The 25,371-nt window shown below is 44.8% G+C and overlaps 2 protein-coding genes across 3 annotated transcripts in view; one reads left to right on the top strand and one right to left on the bottom strand.

Annotated features, from left to right (window-relative positions):
* Nucleotides 1–180, bottom strand: part of CDC123 (cell division cycle 123) — a 71,564-nt gene extending 71,384 nt beyond the window's left edge. The window contains exon 1 of the mRNA XM_019509559.1: nucleotides 36–180. Within this exon, the coding sequence (XP_019365104.1) occupies nucleotides 36–109 (74 nt within the window). The 5' untranslated portion in view covers nucleotides 110–180. The remainder of the gene's footprint in view (nucleotides 1–35) is intronic.
* Nucleotides 181–416: 236 nt separating this feature from the next.
* On the top strand, nucleotides 417–20,359 carry NUDT5 (nudix hydrolase 5). 2 transcript variants are annotated; one of them, XM_019509561.1, is made up of 10 exons: nucleotides 417–471; nucleotides 8,001–8,086; nucleotides 11,287–11,354; nucleotides 13,132–13,184; nucleotides 14,559–14,666; nucleotides 15,229–15,324; nucleotides 16,464–16,565; nucleotides 18,209–18,217; nucleotides 19,117–19,170; nucleotides 19,996–20,359. In XM_019509561.1, exons 2-10 carry the CDS (start codon nucleotides 8,024–8,026, stop codon nucleotides 20,103–20,105), a joined length of 663 nt encoding a protein of 220 aa, XP_019365106.1. In that variant the 5' UTR covers nucleotides 417–471; nucleotides 8,001–8,023; the 3' UTR covers nucleotides 20,106–20,359. The 2 variants fall into 2 exon arrangements, with proteins under 2 accessions (XP_019365106.1, XP_019365105.1); XM_019509560.1 differs by lacking the exon at nucleotides 417–471 and adding an exon at nucleotides 2,550–2,626.
* Nucleotides 20,360–25,371: the final 5,012 nt, after the last annotated feature.

The following is a 25,371-nucleotide window of genomic DNA, read 5'->3' on the forward strand; positions in this document are numbered from 1 at the left end:
AGCAGCCCCAGCCTGGCCTATGGCTCCGGCCGCACCTGCGGATGGTGAAGGCGCGGAAGCGCGGGTACCAGGCCGAGAACTGGCAATGCAGCACCTGCTCCTTCTTCATCCCGCCCCGGAACGCGCCGCTCGGCCGCCGGCCGCTCTCCGCCAATCGTGGGCGGCGCCGCGGGGTGACCCGGAAGCGAAACCCGGGACAAGGGTGGGGGGGAAAGGGCAGAGGTGGTGAGAACGAGGGGCGGGGTGCGCGATGTTGCGGCCAGCCAATCACAGGCTGCGTTCGGTGGACACCCCCCCCCCCGCCGGGGCAAAGGGCAAAGGTGAGCGGGTGGGTCTTAGGAGCCTTTCTGGTTCTCGTCTCGTCTCCTCCCCCCCGCGGGGGGCGCGGTTTTGCTCAGCTCCAGGGCGGGAGAGTGCTGAGGAGGAAGAAACAACGCAGAGGCTCAGGACACTGATTCTTCCCCTCTACTGGTGAGGCCATATCTCCAGTCCTGCGTCCAGTTTTGGGCCCTCCACTACGGAAAGGATGTGGACACATTGGAGAGAGTCTGGGAGAGGGTGACCAAAATGGTTGTGGGGCTGGAGGACAGGACTGGTGAGGAGAGGCTGAGGGAACTGGGCTGATTGAGTCTGGAGAAGAGGAGACTGAGGGGGTTTGATAGCAGCCTTCAGCTCCCTGTAGGGGGGTTGCAAAGAGGATGGAGCTGGACTGTTCTCAGTGGGGGCAGATGACAGATCAAGAAGTAATGGGCTCAAGTTGCAGCAAGGGAAGTTTAGGTTGTGTATTAGGAAGAATTTTCTCACTAGGAGGGTGGTGAAGCACTGGGACAGGTGACCCGGAGCGGTGGTGGAGTCTCCATCCTTGGAGGTTTTTAAGACCTGGCTAGACAAACCTTTTGGCTGGGATGATCTGGTTGGGGCTGGTCCTGCTTTGAGCAGGGGGTTGGACTAGATGTGACCCCCTGAGGTCCTTTCCAGCCCTCATTTTTTATGGTTTTATGACTGATTCCCCTGCTTGTCCTTTCCTATTACTCCCATTATTTCTTTCACTAGGTTTCCTTTATTCGTGACGTTGCTCCCTGGAGCCGTCTGTGCTGCAGGCACATAAAGGGAGTGTGCTGGTGTCCTTCAGAGTGGCCGTGTCTATCCAACATGCTGACTGCACAGTCATTTAGTACTTATATAAACGAGTCTCCATTCTCTGGCTCCTACATGTATGAGGATGTACTAAATGACTGCACGATAAGCAGAGTGACTACGCGGTCATGTCGCTGAATGGTTTTTCAGTGGCACTGACTGCGCAGTACCTCGTTACTATTATGCAGCAGTGTCGCATGTTGTGCTTTCTGCCACGCAACACTACTGTGCAGTTGGCATCTCGTTTCCTAAAATTTGCTGCCATCTCATTGAGGCAAACTCGTCTAAATCCTCTTGCACGTCGGCTCACTAAAATGATGATGATAACTACAATATACTGGAAAAAACTCACTCCGGTTATCCAGAACAACCAACATCAGTTTTGTTTTGACTCATCATTGCAGCAGAAACTGTCTATGCCTTTCTCGGCTTATACTTTGTTGGGTAGCTGCTAGGGCAGAAACTATAGGTTTTTCCTCATAATCTGGCAGTCCTTGACGTCTTTTCATTCTTGCCGTTATTCGTTTCATGGTCTATCTCCTGCAGTGTACGTTAGCTCAGGATTTTGTGTTTAGGTGTTTCTTTGCCTCACCAATAAGGTCTATAGCTTTGCACAGAGGTTTAACTTGTGTTGCTCTCTGTTCCTATCTGCAAAGTCAAATGCATTGCTGCAGTGGCTGTAGGTCAACAGATCAGAGAGAGAGTTAGATCTGGAGGATAGTTTCGTCTAACATACCCGTGTTGAAGTATTATACATTACATTTCACGCATGAATAAAGTTCATGATAGTGTCCGTTTACAGCATGATTTGAAAGAGCCCCTCACATAGTGAGAAACCTAGCTATGTTGTTTAATCCTGTTTCTTTTTTAAAATGATGTACTTGAGCAGCTGCTTAAATCTGGTTAATGTCAACTGGAAAACATAGCTGGGATCAGATCATGCCTTTCAAAAACTGATTTAGGGAAGCTAATCCATGCTTTTTCTCACATCTTGGATAGATTATTATAATACCCTTGTAGTAGGGCTACCCTGTAAGTTGATTTGTTGACTCAAGATTGCAGAGGTTGCATTGAGAAATAATTTTCGGATCATTAGAGTTTGTCTTCATGAGAAATTGCATGAAAATTTAAACAGTGGATGTAGATGGCTAAACTCCATCAAGTCTGAATTTGGCCCCTGGAGGGGTAAGAGGAGTAGCTGGAATGAAATGCATATAGTGTCCTTTAATAACATTAAATGTAAGAATGTTTGCATCGGTGATTTAGGCTGAGAACCTGAGAGAAACTTGTATGCGTTGGTTAATGTTAACATTGCACAGCTTATTATTAAAGCATTACTCTAATGACATGCCACCAATCTTGACACCAATGAGCTGATTTCAGGAGATTTCCCTTTCATCTTTTTTGTGCTTAAATGATGCGGGACTGAGTGTTGTTCTGGGTTATACCACATCAAGTGATAGAAGAGAGCATCTGGTTTCAGGATAAGGTACATCCTCACATTTGTGATACAGGTTCAGTGGTGGTCTTTATGCTACAGTTACAGACCAGTTACAGTTACTTATTTTCAGCTGCAGTGAATTTTGTTTATGGTCTGACCTGTAATGTTAATCTCAAAACGTGACTGATATGAGTGTATGAGTTGTAACCTTCAGTTAACCAAGGGATATTTTAGTTCTACCACCAGAAATTATCTTAAAATGTTCTCTGAATGTGAGTCATGGAGCTTGTGCACCAACTAGTGGAAAAGATCAAAAATGCAGAAGCTGAGGCACTATGGCATCGATCTCTTTCTCCTTCTGAATTTGTGAAGCAGGAGAGAGTCATTTTTTTTTTTTATTTTTAGGCTCATGAACCAATCAAGCTAACTTTTTGGTTTATTTAACCTTTGTGGCAAGTTTTCCTTGTATCTCTCCTTCAGATGACAGTGGTTGGTTTGAAAGTGCAATATTTTAGGCTGGAGGGAGGTTACCAATGGAGTTCCTCAAGGATCACCCTTCTGATTGGTCTTATATAATATTTTTGCTAGTAACTGTCTCGTAAAAATAAGAGTGTGCTAATGATGATGACACAAAGTTATAAGGCAGTGTCACTAGAGTGGAGGATCAGTATATCATGCCAGGAAGAATTTGTTGATCTTGAGGACTGAAGTAATTGAGATGGAATTAAATTTAACAGTCGAGAGTACAAGCTCATGCACTCAAAGAATTTCTGCTCTAAACTGTGGGTGTATTTATTTGAAACAAGCGGAGGGAAAGGCTGGAACATGTTAGTCAGTCATGGGATGACTGCAGGCTACCAACGTGATGCAACTGTAAAAAGGATAATTGTGACGATAAGATGAATTGGGCAAGATATTTCAAGCAGATAGAAAGGTGGATTAATGTTGTAAAGCAGGGGTTTTCAACCTGTTTTTGTTGTGGCACCACCGGTGGCTGGTCGAGAAGCAGGGAGTTCTCTGGCAGCTGGCTCATGGGCGTGTGTGTCTTTGAGGGGGGGAGTCCCCTGGTGGCTGGCCAACGAGCAAGGGAGGGGGTCCCCATACAGCACATGGCAGTGAAACCAGCAGTGCCAGCACCACTGCCACTTACCCCCTGGAGCCTTCCAAAGTACCCCCAGGGGTATGTGTACCCCTGGTTGAAAACCCCTGTTGTAAAGGGAGTTGTGGGACCTCATCTGGAATATTGTGTATGGTTTTGGTTACATGTTCAAAAAGATACTGTCAAACTGACAGAGGTACAGAGAATGATTAGTGTGACAGACACAAGAGATGGCTGAGGGGGGACCTGGTGACCATCTATAAACTCACTAGGGGGACCAAAAGGGTTTGGGAGAGACCTTGTTTCCCCGAGCGCCCCCTGGCATAACAAGGAATAACGGCCACAAGTTGTTGGAGAGTAGGTTTAGTTTAGATATCCATAAGAACTACTTCATGGTCAGGGCGGCTAGGATCTGGAACCAACTTCCAAGGGAAGTGGTGCTGGCTCCTACCCTGGGGGTCTTAAGAAGAGGCTTGATGCCTACCTGGCTGGAGTCATTTGAGCCCAGTTTTTCTCCTGCCCAGGCAGGGGGTCGGACTTGAAGATCTACAAGGTCCCTTCCGACCCTACTTCTGTGATTCTATGATGCTCGTGCACAGCTTGTGTAGCCTGTAAAAACAGCGGCTGAGAGGGAGATGTAACTGCTGCCTGTAAATACCAGGTTGTCAAGGTCAAAATTCCATCCCAGGTGGCACATTGGGCAAGTGTGGTTAAGGCACTGCTGGTTTTGTAGCCAGTGGCACACAGGAGAATGATGTGGCCAGGATAACATCCCATTGCCCTTGACTTCCCAGCTGGAAATACCAGGAACCCAGTTATGGTTGTATTGACTTGGTTTGCTGGCCATTGTGAGACGCTTGAACTGTTCCATCACTACCCCTCTTAAGTATTACATAGAGAAGAGCTTGCTGCTGCTGCTGCTACAAAAAATTGGAGAAGACTCCTAATCCCTGAAGGAGTCAATCTGAGGAAGGGCCTTCCATAACCATTTGCAGTCAAAAACATTAGCTTCAAGTTGAAGTGTAGGATTGGGTTACCTGCATTAACAGGGAAGAAGGATTAATGATCCAGCAAGTTCCTTCCAGCCCTGTGTTTCTGTGCATCTTTGAAGTCTGAGACATTGTCAAGAAAGGTGTCCTGCCTTCATCCATTAGTCATCACATTTGTACAGCCCTCTTTGGACCTGAGAGAGAGCCTGGTCAGAGCATGGATCATAGGCATGGGCTTTTTATAAGTAATTTTGTTACAGTTGGAAACTGTTTCCTAGGCAAAACAAATGACATCCCTTATGTTTGTAGAATTGTCCTGGGAGAGAGATGCTTTAAGGCATATGCATAAAGATGAGAACTGAAAAATATACAGGGAACGTGGTAAGAAAGTCAAAGATGAAAAACACCAGCTAAAGTTGGAGGTCCAGGGGAGGGTGGTGTGCAGGCTTCCTTGTTGCTTGCTACCAGGCTTTATCTAACTCCTACTGAAGTCAATGGAAAAGCTGCTAAAGATAGCACTGGAAGTTGGCTTAGAGCTTCAGCTCGTGAAGCCTAAAGACGGCAAAACTAAATTTTAGATCATATGTTCCAGGGGTGTCAAACTCATTCCAAGCCCCAGTTGGATCCATACCACAGGGCTCCTCGCAGGTTGGAACTTGTGGCTGTGGTGGTTGCAGTGGTGGGAACCTGGGGGCAGTGGTGAGGATCTGGGGATGGCAGTGGGGGTTCAACAGTGGAATGGCCAAGTGGTGCCATCGTAATCAGGGCTGTTGCCCAGTCTTTGCTTTCCCTCCTGCCACTGACAAATAGATCCCAGGGGCAACAAATTCTGCAACAGACCATGCCCCTCTATAGCTACGCCCCCAACTTCTGGTAGCCCACTTATAGACCAAAATGCTAGTTGGAGTGGCTACACGGGCCAAATCCAGTCTCCAAGTCATGTTTGACACCCCAGTTTGTTTCATCTCACTGTCAGAGCTAAATAGTTCTCCTTCAGCTTGGGTGTCAAACACATCTGGCTTCAGACTGGATGAGTCACCCAGGGCTGCTCCACAGGCTGGATCTGGAGCATGGAGCTGCATCATCTTACCTTGAAGATGCTTGGCAACAGCATTAATTGCCACAGCTCCTGGAGCTGCAGCAGTTGCAGCTCATTCCATTGCTGGATTTCAGGCCCCGTGGGCATCCCTGAGGGGCAAACAATGTGGCTCTGTTCTCTGGATAGGGCCCACAGGGCTGGAAATCTGGCCCCAGCAGCCATGGCAATTAACACTGCCACTGCTCATCCCACCACCAAATTCCCCCCCCACCCCGAGGAGCTGCGTGGGCTTGGTGGCGTGGCTCCAAGAGTCGGATCTGGTCCACAGACTGTATCTTTGACTTGCTTGCCCTCCAATGTGTTTTTTTTTTTTTTCTTGTGTTTTTTCCAATTTGGCTTTAAATGAGGATTCTACTACTAACCTGTACCTTAATAGCAAACCTGGCCTTCCTCTGAGTAGCATCTTCCACCCTGAACCACATGTTTTGCTAACTGAAAGCACCAAAGGCATTTTACTGCCTTGAACCTGGAATGTCACTGGTGAAAGTCTAGTGCAGTTCTTTATTCTGTCTAATAGCCACAACATCACTCCAGTAATACCAAAATAAGGAGGATATTGAAATTCACTGCTTATGATGGAAATGCCATAAGCTAAAGGAAAAAGCAGCCAGACTATACAGAGACATTTGATTTTTTTTTTTTTACTGAGCCCTGAAGAAGAATGCACTACATTTCAGAGCCTGAATCTATCTTGACTATACAGTTGATCAAAAAAAGATATCACCCACAGAAAATTTAAAGGATGAGCTTAGCTAAGCAGCATGACAAAGTGTTAGAAAATGAATCATAGAAAATTAGGGCTGGAAGGGACCTCAAGCAATCATCTAGTCCAGCCACCTACTCAAAGCAGGACCATCCCCAACTAGATCATCCCAGCCAAGGCTTTGTCTAGCCAGGTATTAAAACCTCAGAGGATGGAGAGTCCACCCCATCTCTGGGTAACCTGTTCCAGGGCTTTACTACCCTCCCAGTGAGAGTTTTTTCCTAATATCTAACCTAAACTTCCCTTGCTGCAACTTGAGACCATTGATCCTTGTTCTGTCATCTGCCGCCACTGAAAACAGTCCAGCTCCATCATCTTTTGAACCCCCCTTCACATAGTTGAAGGCTGGTATCAAATCCCCTTCAGTCTTCTCTTCTCCAAACTAATTAAGACCAGTTCCATCAGTCTTTCTTCAGAAGTCATGGTCCCCAGCCCCCTAACCATTTTCCTTACCCTCTACTGGACTCTCTCCAATTTGTCTACATCCTTTCTGTAGTGGGGGGCCCAAAACTGGACACAGTACTCCAGATGTGGCCTCACCAGTTGAATAGAGGGGAATATTCACTTCCCTGTATCTACTGGCAACACCCCTACTAACACAGCCTGGTATGCTGTTAGCCTTCTTTGCAACAAGGGCACACGGTCCTTGTCTCCTAGGAGAGGTGCACATAACATGCTATGTACCCAGAAATGTTACTTTCAAGCCTGGCTCTGGATTTGAGAGCTACCCAGTTGCCACAGCTGTAAATCAGTACCTAGTTATTCAGGCTGGCCAGTCAAAGGTGATTGGATGTGATGCTGATCTCATCACTCCTAGGCGTGTCATTAGCTCCATAAACTGGCATCCTCTAACCATTCTAGCGCAATGTACTTCTGAGGCTCAGACTGACCTTTCTTTGACCTCATCTTTTGAATAGGGGAGAGTGTGAATGACTGAATGCAATGAATTTTGGGATTTTTTTTCTCTAGTTCTGATACCTTCTTCTAAACTGTCTGTTTTTAATTCACACTCCTTTTGAGATTGCAGATATTTTCTTAACCCTGCTGGCACCACATTTTGGTCTCCAGTCCAGCTCATGCTGTGGCAACATATTGCCATAGCCTTGCATTGAGGTCGAAATGGGGCATGGTAGCTAACATAAAGTCATAAGCCATCACTAATGGGAGGCATGACTGGGACACTTGGCCTATAAATCACACACAGTAGATCCTCCGCTGGTATAATTGTTCTAGCTCCTTTGCAGCCAGTGGAAATGTGACAGTTCAAACCAGCTGATGATATAACCTGTAATTCCAGTTACACATTGAATCACTTGCCTCATAGCTACACCCATGATATATGTAAGACAGTGATTGGTTTTGACATCAAGTGGTACTAAAAAGTCTTCATTTTTCAGGTTGGAATACAGTCATAAACCCTTTAACTTTACCTTGAAGGCAAATATTGACTCTGTTGTGTGGACTTTGTGCAGGTGAAAGACCGTTATCCCTGAAAATGGAGAACAAAGCAAGCACAGATCTTCCAAAAGCCACCAGAGAAACCATCCTTAAAAATGAGGTATAAAAGTTTTCTTTTGGAACATTGGTATTTTATTTGTTATATAACATAGCATTTATGTAAGAGATGTTAGGAAATATGTCCATTGAGAGTGAGAAAACATTAGATTCTGTGGCATGTTAGATGTGTGAAGGCAGTGTGGTCTAAGGAGGTGACATTCAGATGGTGTGGGGTTTTTTGTAAGCTTTTTATGGTTTTTCTATATTAGCAGAATCAGATGTCAAGTCTCATTTTCCCTGGCTATGATGGTTCTGGTTCTGTGGGTATTGTAACATCTACTATGAGCTCTCTTACCTTAACTTAAGAGCTTCAGGGGCATGGGTATTTTAATAGGGAAATCTTTTCTTTAAAGTAACCGCTGGTCTTTAGAGTAAAATAGCATTTTAAAATGGTTTCAAATAATTTCCCTCTCTGTTACAAGGCTTTCATTCTTGATTCTCATGATGTCATAATTTTATTAGCTTTCTCATCACCAGAGTGTTTTCCAGGGTAGGCAGCCTTGTGAACTAGCAGGGAGGAAAACTGTTAATGTATAAAGCAGGATTTTATTTTTCTGTTGGAGTTTTTTTAAATAAAGCAAAAAGTAGACACTAGCCTCTGAAAATTCCCTTTTGTCCTGCTCCTACTAGTCCCGCTTACTTTTTTTAGATAATTCCTCTCCTCCTCCTTTTGGCATTTTCCCCCTCAAGCAGTGCTGGAGGACTGCAAGCAGATCTAGTCTGTTCCAGACTTATCTAGTGCTCCCTGTGGCTTTCACAGACATCTTACACCTGAAAGCATTGTTTCAGGGTGGCCCTTGGCCTTAAATGAAGCAGTCTGTAGTTTTGTCAAGCTGTAGAGTACAGTTTCCTGCTGTCGCTTGTCTCCCTAGCTGCTTAAAGGATGCTGCAGTAACATTTACTAGAACAAAAACTATTTTTATTGGCACTAGACAGAGAAATGAGAACTAAAAGCTGATTCTAAAATGGGACTCAGCTGGCAGAACACTGCAAAGCACCTTCACCAGGGCCCAGATGAGGGATTTGTCTTCCACGGCATAAAACTGTCTCTTGGGGCACATCTGCCACCCCCCAGAAGCTGTTAAGCTCAATGCCGAGGAGCACCCCTCTCCACTTATGCCAGGTCAGCAGTGCCAAACCTGGATGTGAGGCAGTGGAGCCACATCTCACTGCTGCCTTCAAACAGGCCAGAGATAGAGAGCTCACCAGCTTTGGCAGGGAGCTTCATTCTTCATTTTCTGGGTTTGACTTGTACAAAAAGCAGCAGCTGATGTGGCACACTTCTCAGCAGTGCTCTCAGGAGTGCCTTGGAAGTGGCACGGGCATGCCCTCTGTCAGCTGGTGCAGTCGGATCACACGCCCAGCCAGATATGTGACCCTAAGGGCTGCTGTTCGTCCATAGGCAATATGGAGGTGTTGTGGTTCTCCCTCCCTGTGGCAAGTATAGGAACATTACCTGGCTTTGGGATAAATTCTGGAACACTTACATTATTATAATCATTCACAAGACTGTAGAGTGACCTATAACCTTATTAACTGGTCTCTTAGTTGCCGCTTTTGGTCCCTGTTGTTACAAGAATGCCTTGTGAAATGTATGCGGTGTTGTGCTTTGTTATATTTGTCACACAGATGGCAGCCCTTTCTAGAATCTGATCCAGGTTAGACTGAAACATTTCTGCCCGTATCAGCCTTCCAAAGAGCAGACCCATGCGTCCTGACTTACGGTACTCTTCCTTGTGCTGCTTAGCAATCACTGAGGTGGCTACTGGGGTAATGATTGCCAGCTAAGCTACCTTCTGCAACTTTGTTTGGCCATGGTCAATATTCCAGGCCTCTTACCCTCTGCAATGTTTAAAAAGAGTTGCTCAATCCTCATTAACTACAAGCTAATGTGTGTTCCATTGCACAGGTACATTTTCTGATTACATGTTGACCAACTGATTATGCCTCAGGCATACCAGTACCCACCTTGTTCTCGCATCATACATTTTGTTACATTATTCATTGAATGTGTTTGTTTGTTACATTTCTGGGTTATCTTGTTTGTTATCAAATCCAGCAAGCACAGAGTTACCAGTTCTTGGCCACTTAATTCTTGTAGGCAGCTTCAGGTCATTTTTTACAATTGTTGTTGCGTTCCACGGTGACCTGCAAGGCCTGGTATGGATTGTTTCAGATATTGTCCAAGTTTTAAGAAATGTCAGGTGTTGACCCTTTCTAATATCCTAACTAGGCCTAAGCCTCTGGCTTGGCCAGTAGATGCTCGTGGCCAGCATGTGACATAAGTCTGTGTTTCCTATACCTCAGAAGCTGCTAAGTGCTAGAAACATTTATCTTTCTGCTACATTACTGTGACCACAAACCCATGTAAAAGCCCTTTGAAAGCATCTAGCTCATTCTCCTATTTCTGCAGCATAGAACATAAAGCAGCCTTCCAAAAATTCATGAACCTAAAATACACTTGACCACCTTTTAACATAAGGATGGAAGAGCTATGGCTGTTCTGTTATTTTGAGAAGTAAACAGATTTGTCCGTTTTTACAGCTGACTTTGAATTCAGGTTAGGGCTGAAGTTAGCTAACAGTTCAGTAACCGAGTCACCTCACTTCATAGAAGGTGTTGAACCTAGGATCTATGAAGTGAGGTGACTCGGTTACTGAACTGGTAGGTCCCTGTTAGCTAAGTTTCTCTTTGCCCTGTGGTTGCATGTCTCTCCTCATCTTCTGCTGGCGTCTGTGCCCTTCCTTGCCATGTTTCCTTTCTTTCTCTTTCTCTAGTTTTTTTCCATGTACAGTTATGACTTCTATGGCTGAATGTTCCTTTCTGCTTCCTGGACTGTATTAGAAGAACTTGGTGTGAAAACCCCACCTGAGTTGTTTTTGGCCTCTGGAGGTCCTTCCTCTTCCTCCTTCACCATAATTCCCTACTTCTTCGAGGTCCTCTCCTCACTGCTTGTGAATCATCTGTTGCAGTCAGTTGTACCTGGTTCCTGATGAGAAGCTCAAGTTATCTTGTGTTCCTATTTCAAGCTGTCTGAAAAAATGGACTCTTCGGCTAGGTACAGTAATGCTAATCTTCCAGCTTTCCACTTGTGCTGATGTTGAAATTGATGTCTTCAGAGGAACAAAGAGATCCCACCCTCCAAAAAATGTCCATACTGTCATCATTGCAGTTTGTTTAACCAATGACTGTTTATTTTAGGTAATTACAGAAAGAAACTGGGTAAAGCTTGAAGAGACAACATATGTTGACCGCTTGGGTAAAACCAGGTAAATTACTCTCTGACACTTTCAGATGCCTGCACTTCCAAGCTTTTCTGTATAAACCAGCCAAAGGCTGGTTGGCACTTTTAAAGCACTTAGAAACCCATTTCTTAGCATCCTGGGCCATATTCTTCCATCATGGAACTCTTTACAAATTAGATGTTGCCAATGAAAAGCTAGAACTACAAGAGGGGTCAAGCTTTGGAACAGTACGTAGAGTGGTCCTGGCTGGGATCTCCGTGCCTAGATTTTTTCAAGAGCGGGTTAGACAGATACTTGGCTGGGATGGTTTATTAAGGGATGGCCTTCCCTTGAGTAGGGAGCTGGATAAGGTCACTCAGCCTTTCTTTCCCCTGCTCCTGTTTTCCTACCTTTTTGATGTATATCGTAGCCTATCAGGTAAAGTGTGGCTTCTAAATGCTTTCAGCGCCATTCTTGTGCTTCTCTTGCTGTTGCAGCCATTTGCAAAAATCTCCTGCAAAACTGAGGCTGCGAAGTTTAAGGATGCAAAAAGATTACTTATAAGAGGTCCCTTTTGGCTTCCCTGCTCATTCATGAAAGGCTCCTTTTCTGTTGATGGCAATGTGCCTGATCCTCTGCAGGATCTTGCATACTGTTAGCATGTTCCTGCTTGGCAGAGGGGTGCCCTTGCCTTCTCTATGCCTCCCATGGATTCTTAGGCCTATCCTGTTCTCTTTCTGTGTCATATAAAGCTCTCCATTTTTAGTCCAGCTATGCTCACTGGAAATGCCAGTGCTACCATATCTTCCCTCTTCCTAGTACATTGGCAACCTTACTGATTGCTTTGAGTCTCCCTCTTCACCAGCAAAGCTTTGTTGGTTAAAAGTAGCCTTTAGAAATGTCAGCAACTGAGGCCTTTATGGAAGGTTTATGTTTTTACATTTGTCCTGTCCCTTGCTTTTCAGTTACGAGAGGCCTTGGCCATTTTTGGATTCAAGCTGCTAACTGACATGAGCAACTGACCTAAAAGGTCAGATCTGGTTGTCATATAACCATTGTAATGCATGAGTCAGAAAGAAAGCATGCTTGTATTGATTGTTTTTCCCCAGAAGAATTAATTGACCTGTACAATTGGCACTCTTTTAACATGTTGATTGCACTTCATTAGTGTCACCATTTTAAATGCACTGGTCTGCTGCTTGACTACACTCATGTGTCTGCTTCCCCATCTGTTAAATGGTCATAATGACACCCTTCCCTTGTTTAAAAAAAAAAAAAGTCTTGGGATCTAGGTCTGAAAAAGCAGTACAGAAGAACCGTTGGTGATTGTCTGAAGGAATTGGTAAAAATCTGTTGCCTGGCAAGACTGTGCCTCCCTAATCAAAAGCAGAACAGTTGTGCTGGAGACCTTGCAGATGCTTTAAAGTAGTGGGAGCCAACCTTTTTTGGCAGGCGTGTCACAAATTAGACCTGCACTCTTTTCCACCAGTGCCACTCTGATCCCCTTCCCCTGCCCAGTCTGCTGCTCTGATTCTGCTTCCTGTCCTATCTTCAGAGAAGACAGGCAGCACAGTGGCAGTCTGCCATGTGCCACACACAGAAGTTGCTCATTCCACTTCTGATGTGTGCCATAGGTTGGCCATCCCTGCTTCAAAGTGATCATTTAATGCAAGTGTACTCTTGTGCTGTTTTCACTGTACATTGGCATTTTTGCTTTTGAATGGCAGCAGTGAAGCTGAATGGGGAGCGCGCACATTCTGTATATATTCCATATATTTTTACAGTTAACACATCCCCTCTTCTTTTTCTCTGTATTTAACAGAACTTGGGAATGCGTAAAGCGTACCACCAGGAAAGAGGGCATGCCCGCTGATGGTATGATACCAGATACCTTTGTGTCCACACTTAGAAAACTTTCATACACAAGGAAAGCTAAGTTTTTTCCATAAAGCAGCTGCAGCTCCCACAGTAAGAGGGTGCAGATTTATGTAAGCACCTGTTCAAAAATTAATCACAGCATGAATAGTATAAATCAGGGGTGCCAAAAATTATGTTCATGGATGGTATATTAGTGGGTGGGACATCACACTGGGGACTGCTTAACAAAAGAAATCTGTAGTGTAGTACTTCTATTTTCCACCAATATAATGTATACTGTGCCTTCCATAGACAACAAGGAGAATCACTGAGCTGAAACACTGCTAAGTGTGTGCCAGTAACCAAAGCCTTGTAGATCTGCTGGCTCTGCCGACCATTAAATATCCGTTTAACACCATTGCAGTATCCCTTTACAGGCTTCGTACCAATGCTTTGAAGACTGCAAGTGGTCTATGGGCTGCTTTGGGAACCCCGGTTATCAATCTTAAATATACGAGTGCTGGAGGTCATGTACCAGAGTGCTTGACCAAAGCGGCATAGTGCTTTACCACCTGTGCCCTGGAAAGAACAGAATCCTTCCATAGCTCAACTGGAAGGAGGTAGAGAGTGTTGCCACCCAGTATAGCCTGTAGCCAGAGCTGGGGGAATAAGGCACATGCCTGAGAGGTGAAGAATATGTTTGAATCTCTGGTAAAAGGGGATTAAATCCAGGCTTCCCACATTCTGAACAAGAGTACTAACCTCTAGGCTGTTGCGTAAAAGCACCATTTTCTCCTCTGCTGACCCTTGTTTTAAAAGAGATGGGGAAATTTGCTTGGTGTTCGAAGAAAAGATGCAGCCAAGGCATAGGATTTTGACTGGGATGTGCTAATGCCCCTATTGGGACTTAAATCCAGAGATTCCTGGCTAGAGGGTCTTGCCCCTCTGCTCAGGGTCAGATCAATAGCCATGTTTAGGGTCAAGAAGGAAGGATCAATTAGGTTAGGTAATGGATTTGTATAGTTTGGATAAGGATGATCCTGCCTCAGGCAGGGGGTGGGAGTAGATGACCTCTGGAGATTCCTCTCCCCCTTACTTCTCTAGGATTCCCTGCAGGTGCCACATTCAGGAGATTCCAAGTGAAGGGAGGAACTTCCCTCTAGTCCTGAGTGAGACAATTTAACACACACCACTGTCCTCAGCAGTTTTGTGCTGGCTAGCTCCAGGCAGCTCCTTACCCCTGGAATCTACTGAGGTGTCTGACTCCAGGCAGCTCGGTACCATCTTCAGATTCTGGACTTCAGCTGGGGGAGGGAGTCTGGGCACTGCAGTCCTCAGGGCCTGACCCACTCAAAAGCTCTTTTTCCATCACTGTTTTCTTTCTGCCGGCAGGTGTTGCAGTTATAGCTGTATTGCAGAGAACTCTCCACTATGACTGCATCGTGTTAGTGAAACAGTTTAGGCCTCCAATGGGAGGCTATTGCTTGGAGTTCCCTGCAGGTAGGCAACTGAACTGTTAGGATGAAATGCACAAAACTATGATATGTAGTTTAGCTTGTCCACTTGCTTAAGGTTGCTACTATTTATGTGCTAGGTCCTTAACTTAGAGACCGGTGGTGCTTCCTATGTTAGAATCTCCTATATGGCAAAGTAGGCATATTGGGAAATCCCAGAATGCAAAGTGAGAACCATCTGTGACTTGCTTTGTAGAATCCTTCCAACTCCTTGTTGCTGCCTTTTCCTTCCCTTTTTGCCCTCTGAAAAAGCAGACACCTTTGAGCTTGGTATCAATGTTCTGGCCTTGAGGGATCTCCCTACCTTGTAGGGTAGCTGAATACTCCAGTCTATAGAGCACAGAAAGTCGGGAGTCCTGTGTTCTTGTCCTGCATCTAATATGGGGCTGCCTGTGATCTTTTTCCCCTCCTAGTTGCTCAGTTTCTTCATTTGTAAAAAGAGAAATGACTATCTTTTCCTCTGTAAAGCTCAATTAGCTCTAAGGATGGTCACTATTGTGTGAAAGAAGAGTTTTAATTCCTACGTTTTATTCATGAATTATTTACAGGCCTTATTGATGAAAATGAAAGTCCAGAAAGTGCTGCCCTGCGGGAGTTGGAGGAGGAAACAGGATTCAAAGGGGAGGTCACTGAATGTTCTCCAGGTCTGTAGGCTTTGACTGACTGACTCAGAAGTAACCCTAGCCCTCTTCATGGGCACGGAACCCAGTAGCTGCAATGGACCTACAGAGGTCCCACTGTTCAGGGTGGAAAGGTCAAAGAGAGGCAGCCTGCATACCTACAGCACCACTGAGAAATTTGGGCTCTAGATGCAGTCCTTAAGGCTGTGACTGCAGATCCACTGGCTCAAACCTCTATGCGTTGGGATGTAGGAAAGGACTTCTCTTTTAAGGAGAACCCTTGCATGAAACCCATCTACTCAGGTTCTGACATGGCACTTGGCGCACACGGTTTGATAGGTTTGTTTTGGAATCTGACTGGAGTTTGGCATATATTCATTAAAAGGTCAAAGCATCTGGGCTGAAGTTGAATTTTTCCCACAAAACCATCCAGTGAATGAAGAACAGCTGTGTAATGCAGCTTCTGACTATGGGATCACCCCTGCCCCAGCTGGGCAGTGGTAGCTGAACCCAGGTTTTTGACAAATGATTTGTAACAAAAAGGAAGAAGGAGGTGTTAATATAAAATGCATCTAGCCATCCTTGATAGCCTGCCTCTGTTTTTGGACTTTCCATACTTCCTTTGGCAGACGAGCTTGGAATCCACAATTGAAAAAAAGAGTGAATTGCTCAGGAAAATTTGGGATGGATTTTGGATTCTGGTTTTGAGCCTACACCCATGTTAAGGTCATCCTGTGCTTTCAGTGAATAGTGCAAAATTTATACAGAGTTGAAAAGTGTGCGTGTAGCTGATGGCAGATTGCGTTGTCCGCATTTCTTTGCAGAGAGCCTTTGGGGGAGACTCAAGCTAGTATTTGTCATGGAAGCAGAAGCAATAAAACAAATTCACATACTGATAATACTCAGCATGTGAATCAGACTCCTGATTTGAAAAGGGTCTGTGTAAATGAGAATGCACCATTCTGGGATGAATTGTGTGTAGGAACAATATATGGGAATCTTTGCTCTTGGCTTTGTGATACTGGTTGATGAAATGGAATGAGGTGATGTCCTGATAAGCAAGTTCTCTTATTAGAACACACAGAGCAGGGTGAAAATCTTTGTAAAAATGTCCAGGAGTCTGGGCTCGTTTATCAAAATGAATGTGTAATTTGGCTTTCTAGTTCTTTGTTTGGACCCGGGTTTGACAAACTGCACGACATACCTTGTGAATGTGGCCATCAATGGAGATGACCCTCAGAATACAAGGCCCAAGCAAAAGCCTGGTGAGTCTTGCTCCATATACAGTACTTCACTGCTGTCTCATTAGATGCCAACATCCCCTAAATATGCTATGAAAGTGTTGAATAGTTAACAGTACAGGATTCTAATTAACTATGTCATTGAAATCTGTTAAATCTCCACGTGACTTCAGAATTAGCTCCTTAAAGGCTGCCCTAGGACATGTTAGAGTTAGTGGAAGCTCTCTCACTGACCAGTGGAAGGTGCATCAGGCACTAAAGGCTAGATCTGCAGCGGGGACTTGGGCATCACTGTGCTCAGTGTTGCAGTGTCTGATTTCTACATGGTCAACCTCCTAGTGCATTTCACAGCATCGATAGGAAGTGTCTAGGCTCCCTGTGTCATTCACAGAGAAAGTTGCACGCAACAGGATTCACGAAGGCCAGCACAGGCTGCGTTGCCTAAGTCAGCCAATAGGAAACACTGCAGGGAGGGATATGTCTGAAATGTTATCCCTTTCTGCAATTTAGTTGTCTTCCCCTGGGATGCAGGGAAGCACCTTCTGCTCATCACAGTTCACAGCCCTAGAGCTTTTCCTGGAACGAGGAATGGAAGCCTTTTCTTCAGACCATGGTGTATTGCCCTGCTTTTCTTTAGTGACTGGATAGGAGCAGACACTTAAGATCTGGGAGGCTCGTTTTGTTCTTTCCTCTCTCTTGGGTAAGATCTTAGGAAAGAAGGGCGGGAAGGGACTTCCTCTGGCTGAGGGGATTTGAATTCTCATCTCTTGCCACCCCAGAGCATATCCTAATCACGAGACGATAGAGTATTGCACGGGAAAGAGAGAGACACTTATAAGCCCTCCTGCTAAAGCTTCACTTTGCATGGAAAACTCAAATATTCACTGAACCAGGAAGAAAGCACAAGTTAGCTCTGTAGACTAGTGTAGGCTGCTATGGGCAGAGTCTGGGGAGGTCATTGCAGGGTATGTTTGGTCAAGCTAGTTGAACTGATCACTTTTACTTTTGCTGCTGGCTATGACCAACAACCCACTGTTCAGGGCCCTTGCCTCTGCTGCAGCCATTATTAGTGGATAATACCTGGAGGACACCCCAGGCTTGTTAGCAATGTAAAACAAGCAAAGGAAGTTAAACAAATAAGTTAGCACTTAGCTGTCATTCAGTGGTTCTTCCAGGCTTCACCCCCTGGCTGCCTCTCATCTTTCAGAGGCTTTGCAGAGCCCCGCAGGCATGTGCAACAAAGCAAGTAAGCAAGCAAACAGAGAAGAGCCCGGCTCCAGGCTCTCCAGGTGGCTGCTTAACCCCTGGCAGCTCCAGGCAGCCTGCTCCCTTGAGGCTGCTTGGAGTGTCTTTTATCCTTCCCACCCTGGGCTCACATGGATAATCCTCTCTCACTTCCCACACCTGTCAGCTGCCTTGCTGCGGGGCTCACTGTGTCCCTGGACTTGGCTCCCCAGCCTCCACTGAGTTCTCCCAGGTCTGGGATGGGTGCGCCAAGGTGTCTCTGGGGTGTGGGGTTGTTCAGACTCCCCCAACCCCCTAGTAACAGGGCAGGGCCCTGTTACAACCAGTAGTTAGGGCAATCCCTTGAAAAAGAGGAGACTGGACTTCCAGCTCCTTTTTCACTGAGTTACTGTGTTAATACTGTTTTCTTCTTTTACTTGCAGAGGAGGGAGGTATGTTGCTCATTTAACTTTGCAGCAGCTCGGAGCGCAGCTAAGTATGCTTCTGACATTTCATTATATTTGCAATGTGAGCATTATTTGTAAACTCTTGTCTCTGTGGTTAATAGCAGTTTCTGGGCATCACCATCTACACAGTGACACTGTATGAGCTCATTTGACTTCAGTGGGCTTTGGAATAGGCTTGATGTTTTGAAACAGCTGTTGTCCTAGGTTTAAGGGCATATCTATATCCTTAAACCTATATATTATTAACCTAATATTCAAGCCAGTTTTTATATTGGTTTGAAGCATAAATATATATATGAGAGAAGGAGAGGAAGAATTCAAATGATGTCATAGTGTCCATGATACCTCAAAAGCCAATAGCTCAGCTAGTGTGAATCGCTGTAGCTCCACTAACATCTGTAGATCTGGCCCCTAGCCTGAAATTTGGGGGGGGGGTTAACCCACAAACAGTTATAAGAAATAAACAGGCCTTCCTTAAACATGCTGACCAAAGCTGCTTGAAAGCAACAAGGAATAAACTCTCATTTCTCTTATGGGTTGCATTATACCTTCTCTGTCCTTGGAGTCAAAGGCACATCAGGATCCATTACTATACCAGCCATCCAGACCGAGGCCTATCAGTCCTTTTAGCAGTGGAGTATTTGACCATGTTGCAGGGGAAAAATAGTCTTTGCCCTACTCTGCTATCAGCTCTTACATTTGCCACCATTCTCCTATTTGGTTATGTGGCTGTCTTGCAATTTCCTCTCAAAACTGATTTCTGACTTTCCTCTGATTTTTGCCTGTCTCTAAATCACACTGGCAAGTCTAGGTGCTTGGATTATTACTATATTAATAGTTTCTTGGGGAAGATTAATTTGAATATGGTTTTTCTTCCTCCTTAGAATTTGTGGAAGTTGTCTCACTACCAAAAAATGATCTACTGCAAAGAATTGAGGGTAAGCGCTCCTATTTTGTGGCACTTTAAGCAAATTAATAAAACATCTTGAACATTCCTTAGCTACTCTTTTCACATAGTGTAAGTCAACTGATATCTGCGTTTGCTGTACTTCAGTTACCACAGGGATCTTTCAGACTTCCTGTCTTCTAAACCCAACATCTGCTCGCTTGGTTTTGTAAGGATTTGGAGTAAATGTGCATTATTAGCCTTCTATACTTGGTGTCAAATTTTCTGTAAGGGAGTGGATAACATTATCTAACTGAATCAGGAATATTTAAGCTTTCATGAACAAGAGCTCACTGCTAGCATTGAACGAAGCAAGCTCTCACATATCTGATTCAGTCTATGGGATACTTTCTTTCTAACTTCAGACTAACATGACTAACTACCTCTTTTTATAGTCTGTCTAGCTCCAATCCAGTGGGAGTAGCTTTTAATTGAGGGTCACTTTGAACTGAGCAGCTTCCTATAGCAGAGCAGCTACTTAGTTCTGTATTTTTGGACTTAATATTCAAGCCAGTTTTTATATTGGTTTGAAGCATGAAGGGTAAATTTTAATATGTTGCTGCTAAAGTTATAGATAACCATGCATTTTAGGATCCAACTGCCTATAACTTAAAAAGGGTATCATTATAGTAGAAATATGACAGCTTCCTTGATAGACTTGCCTTCCGTTTGTTTTGCATCCATGAGGCTGAAGTATCTTCTTACTTACCATCTTTTTGCAAATTCGTGAGGCTTCTGTACTTCTTATGAATGGATTGAACTTGTATCTTTCACTGTTTGCTTTATGTGTATTTCTGACATTCTTACTTTTTTGCAGAGCTAAACGCAGAAGAGCACATTGTAGTGGATGCCAGACTTTATAGCTATGCCTTGGCACTGAAACATGCAACGGAAAAGCCTTTTGAAGTGCCTTTTATGAAGTTCTAATGCTGTGTGGTATGAGATCTTGAAAACTTGGATGGGATTCAAGTGATCAGGGTAGATTTAGAAGCAGTACTTCATATTAGAAAAGTTCTGTAGATCTATATACAGACACAAACAACTATATTTCAGGCAATAATTTCTACAAATACTTTGACCTAGAGTTAGACACTAAAGAAGTCAGTTGTTACATAACGCATTAACTCTGGTCGATGGAATCTTGTTGTTTTTAGAATTAAAAAAAAAATCATGTCCCTTAAGTTGTCTGAATAGATCATTTCTTCTTGCTCCTTTCAGCAGTACGTTTAAAACACTTTCTGTCCCAATATACTTCACAAAAGTATGCTGAAATGTTACACAGACATAATCTCATCACAGAAATATGGCCACTTCTGTGGTAGAACAGTATAGCAGACATCCTACTTAAAGGTTGTATATTGAATTCAAGTAGACAGAATGCAGGCAGCTTGAAACCCTGTAAAGCAACATTTTGAAAGGAAACAGATGTATAAAAAGTGCCAGATGTCAAAGCTATTAGTGGTTTGACTGTCCAGCATGATACTTTAGAAGGGGGTGACCATCACATGCTATCAGCCTGTTAAAGGGGCTACATTTGACACCCAAAAAATCATAGTTAGCTTTGAAAATCCAACCTATGTCAAATCAAGGCCTTGATCTCTTCTTGTTCTGAGATCAGAGTGGATTTTTCACACTGCTAATGGTTTTGATTTGGCCTTGCAGAGTCATAGCTTGGTATATGTGAGGGGTGGGCAAAAGGGCAGATCGGGTCAGCAGCCTCTGCCCATGTTGCTTTGGCCAGTTCCCATGGAGACCCCAGCAGCAGTGGGGCCAGGGCTTCCATGGTGACCAGCCCCAGCAGTGCTGGCAGGGCACAGCTGGGCAAGGGGCCAGGATCTAGCGGTGGTGATGGCATGGTCTGAAGCCAGAGCCAACAGATCTGCCTGCACACCCCAGGCAGGGGCATGCAGGCAGTGGATCATGGCTCTGCCCTGGATATGGACCACACTCACCACTGCAAGATCCCGGACCTGGAGCAGCCCCCCCACCCAGCTGAGCACCGTCAGCACTGCTGGGACTGGTCTCCTTGGAAGCCCTGGTCCCATGCTGTCATGGCCCCCCCTGCTGCTGAGGTCTCAGTGGAAACTGGCCACAGCAATGCAGGCAGGGGCTGCTAGGAAGCAAACTCTGCTGCAGACCCAATCCAGCCTATGGGCCGCATTTTACCCGCAACTGGCATTATACTCTTTGGCAGGTTTGCTTTGAAAAGGTGATATGGCTGCAGGTTACAGTGATAAGAAATAGTGGTCTAGGATCAGGGTTTGAATATTCCTCATCTACTAGATGCAGATTCTTTCTTAGTTAATTTCTGGGGCCTTGGACATCTTTGACTCACCAGGCACAGTGCTGTCCTCTGTTTTCATAGGGCTTAGAAAATTAAAATGATGGCATTCATTGTACTTCCACTGAGGTGAAATAGCAATGTGGACGAAATCAAACTTCACGTTGTGGTTGAATCAGAACTGACAGAGCCAGCTTTTCTTTATTTAGGGCTATACTGTGATCACAGGGAGGATTTCATACAGCAAGGGGAATCACCCACTTGTCTGTTTCAAAGGAATCCTCCTCCTCTCTAAGTTTTTAAGCATTTTTATACTTAAGACAGATAAAGAGGGGAAAAAAAATACGACCTTGGAGAAACTAAAACAAGTTTACTTAATTGGACATCTGTGCACAGGGTAATAAGAAATCCTGCACGTCTTATCTCAAAACATGTAACTGAAATAAGCAGTATCAGCACTTCTGGTCTCTGTCTGTTTTTCTAGTCAAGTAGGCCAGAAGCCCAACTAAATTTACTCCTACAGCAACATGAAGCAATCTAACAAATATCTGTGGAAGACTAGTACAATAGATCACAACATAATAGGTAGCAGATTAAAGGCATAAGTTGTTTCCATCATGGAATGATGTAATTTTTTCAATCAGACTCATAAAAATAAAGGAATTTAGGAAACTGAAGTCAGGTATGCAATGATGGCATCATTTTGCACATAAAAACCTAAAACAATTCAAGCCTTCAGAGAGGAAAAAAAAAAGGTGTATTCATTCTTTTCAGCTATACTTATTGTCCAACAGCTTCCTGTGGTTTAGGGAAAAGCCCAATTATGGATCAAAAACATGCTGAACTTCCGGGTGACTTCAGCTGTAACTGATGTTGGTCCATACAGCTATGGAATTTATTCACTTTAAAAAGGATGAACTAAAAGGTGGATAAACTAGTATTTTTCATTTTTAAAATGGTAAATACATTAAAAGCAGCTAGACAGGGAAGTCAGACTAAAGAGCTCAAGGACCTGTATGTTTTGGGGTCTTGACACTTCATTGTGCCAGAAGTACAAAAAAAAGTTAACTAAAATTTACTTCCCAAACAAGAGGAATGTTATAAAGAATGTAGGCCCAGCACTTAGAAAAGGGTAGTGGGAATAAGCAGGCAGTTTACAAGGAATGAAAGTAACTGATCAGCAAGAAGTCTAAGACATAAAGAAAATAGGACCACTATACAGTGAGGATGGAGTAAAGAATTGAGGTATGGTCCAAAAAAGCCAAATGAAGGCTTTGCCTTAGGTTTTTCTTTTCTTTTTTTAAATAGGGATGTTAAACATGGGAGAAAAACAAGATAACTAACAGGAAGGAGCATATTCACATGAAAGCTACCAGATCCGATGTAGAAATAAGGGGCTTAAATGTGCTCAAGTCTGGTGTGCAAAGTAATCTTTATCCCAGAATATTAAAAAGAATCAGCACATGAAATTACAAGTCCAAAGCACTTTATTCAGTCAATTAGTAGGAATACCATTTGACTGAAGCAAAAAAACCCAAACAAACAAGACACTATACTTATATATTTAAAAAAAATAAAAAATGGGAAGAAAGTTTTCCAGGCAACTTCATACAAATTAGTCTGATCTTAGTAGTGTGCAGGATTATTTTAGTCTTCAGAAATAAAAAGATAAAGTTCTACTGGAGGTGTACTAATAAAGATTTTCTTGTCCAATACCAATAGCCAATTAGTCACCAAGCATATCTGTTAATTTTGATCCAATAACTGATTTACAGAAATGCAGCCAGGCTGTGTGGAGAACAGTGCCCTGCAGGTAAACCTGCGGAGGGGAAGGGGTGTGCAGGGGCAGATCAAGGCCCCTAGAGTCAGGGAGAGGGGCAGGGGCTGAGGGCACTCCCCAGCCAGGGTGGTGAATGGGACCCTGGGGCTGGGGTGGGGAACAGGATGGAGCCACAGGCAGCTCATCCAGGGGATCGGTGGCCTGGTGCTTCAAATGGCATTGGGAGTACTTGAAGGTAAAGGTTGTCAAATCAGCTTTATTTCAAATTCCACCGCAACCATTTTTAAGCATGTGGACACTTCACTGGAGCAGCGTGGGGCAAGGGCAGGTACAGGCTCCTTGCTACGAGCTTGGGGCTCTCTGCCATGGGCTGCTTGTCCGGGGCATGTGGTGGGGGGGGTAGAGTGGGCGGCTCTCTGTCACTGCATGCATCCCTTGGGTGGATGTGAGCTGCTCGCTGCAGGCTCAGGGCTCTTTGCCCTGCTGCCTTTGCCCTGGGAGCCGCACGCTGGCTGCATGTTCCCTGTTCACCCGGTGGCAAGAGGCACAATCCACCACCACTGCCAGGTGGATGGGACACATGGCCAGCGTGCAGCTTCTGGGGCAAAGGCAGCAGGGCAAAGAGCCCCGAGCCTGCAGCGCGCAGCTCACATCCACCCAAGGGATGCGTGCAGTGATGGAGAGCCACCCCCTGGACAAGCAACCCATGGCTCTGTCCTGCTCCCCACCCCAGCCCTGGGTCTCATTTACCGTCTTGGATGGGCAGCATCCCCAGCCCCTGTCCCACTCCCTCCCTTACCACTGGGGGCCTCGATCTGCAACCCCCATTGCCCCTCTCCCTCCACACTCACCTGCAGGGCACTGTTCTCCCTACCATCCAGCTGCACTCCTGGCCACATGGCATGCTGCAGCTGCACACATGCACGCAGCATCTGGGGCCCTGGGCAGAAGCAACATTTATACTTATCAGTACATTACCAGCTATACCAGCCAAAAAAAGCTGATGGCCAATAATGTTAATTTTCCTTGTGTCCTTTAATGACATTTGCACAAACTAGGTATGCTGCTGAAGACAAAGCTGGAAGGCCTTATCCAAATGGCAGAGGATAAGAATAAAATGGGGAAAATTATTGGACATCCTTGAGAACTGGAGTAGTAGAAAGGAGATGAAATTCAACAGCACAAAAGATTCAAAGCCCTGTATTTGGAAATAACAATAGTAAAAATTCTCATTGTTAACTGGGGACTCAGCAACTGGAAGCAAAGAGAAAGGGAGAATAAGGGCCTTGACTGTGTTAATCTGTGGGGGCTCAATCCCTCCGGGACAGATCTTACGCACTAGTTGGACTGCAGGTGTGAGCTGGCTCAACTCCACATGCTGGATCTGGCTGCAGTGACCACATGCCAGCACAATTTGGCTTGTGGGGTCATGTCATCTGAACTGTGGGGCTCCACATGGGTTTGAAAATTTGGTGGCAGGAGACCAGTAGCAGTATTAATTGCTGGTGCATTGGGAGTAATTAATGCTGTTACTACTCCCCTGCTACCAGATGTGGTCATGAGACCGCTCCACAGGCCAGGGGTTGAGCACCACTGTATTAGTTCATCACAGGATGACTCTGAGCTATCAGTGTGATCTAGCTGAAAAAGGAAAGGTGATACTATGATCCATCATACAAGGAATTCCCAAAAGAGGAACAAAGCATGAATGCTATTGTAGCCAGGTGCTAGTAAGACCTCATCTAGAACACAGTAAAATTCTGGTCACCGATGTTGAAGGAAGGTTAAACTGAAACAAATAGAGAACCTCAGTCAGGATGATGCTCAGGGGAACAGAGAAGCTATCGTAACAGACCAGGGCCAAGAGGAAGATGGTTACACCTCAATACAGGTACATAAAGCAGGCACAAGAGAGGGATAAGAATGGTTTAAGCCAAATGACAAAGCCGCCACAAGAACAAATGGACATAATCTGGCCATGAATAAGGTTGGACTGGAAATGAGAAGATTTCTACCTAGTTGAGGAACTAGAACAGCCTGCCAGTAGGGTAATGATTGAAGATCCACACATCTACAGTATTTAGTTGAATTCAAGATTTAAGTTTTCCACCCCCACTCAGCAAGGGGGCGGG

This window comes from Gavialis gangeticus, unplaced genomic scaffold, assembly GCF_001723915.1.
Source record: "Gavialis gangeticus isolate Ggan-Ray unplaced genomic scaffold, GavGan_comp1, whole genome shotgun sequence".
In the NCBI taxonomy this organism is placed as follows: domain Eukaryota; kingdom Metazoa; phylum Chordata; order Crocodylia; family Gavialidae; genus Gavialis; species Gavialis gangeticus.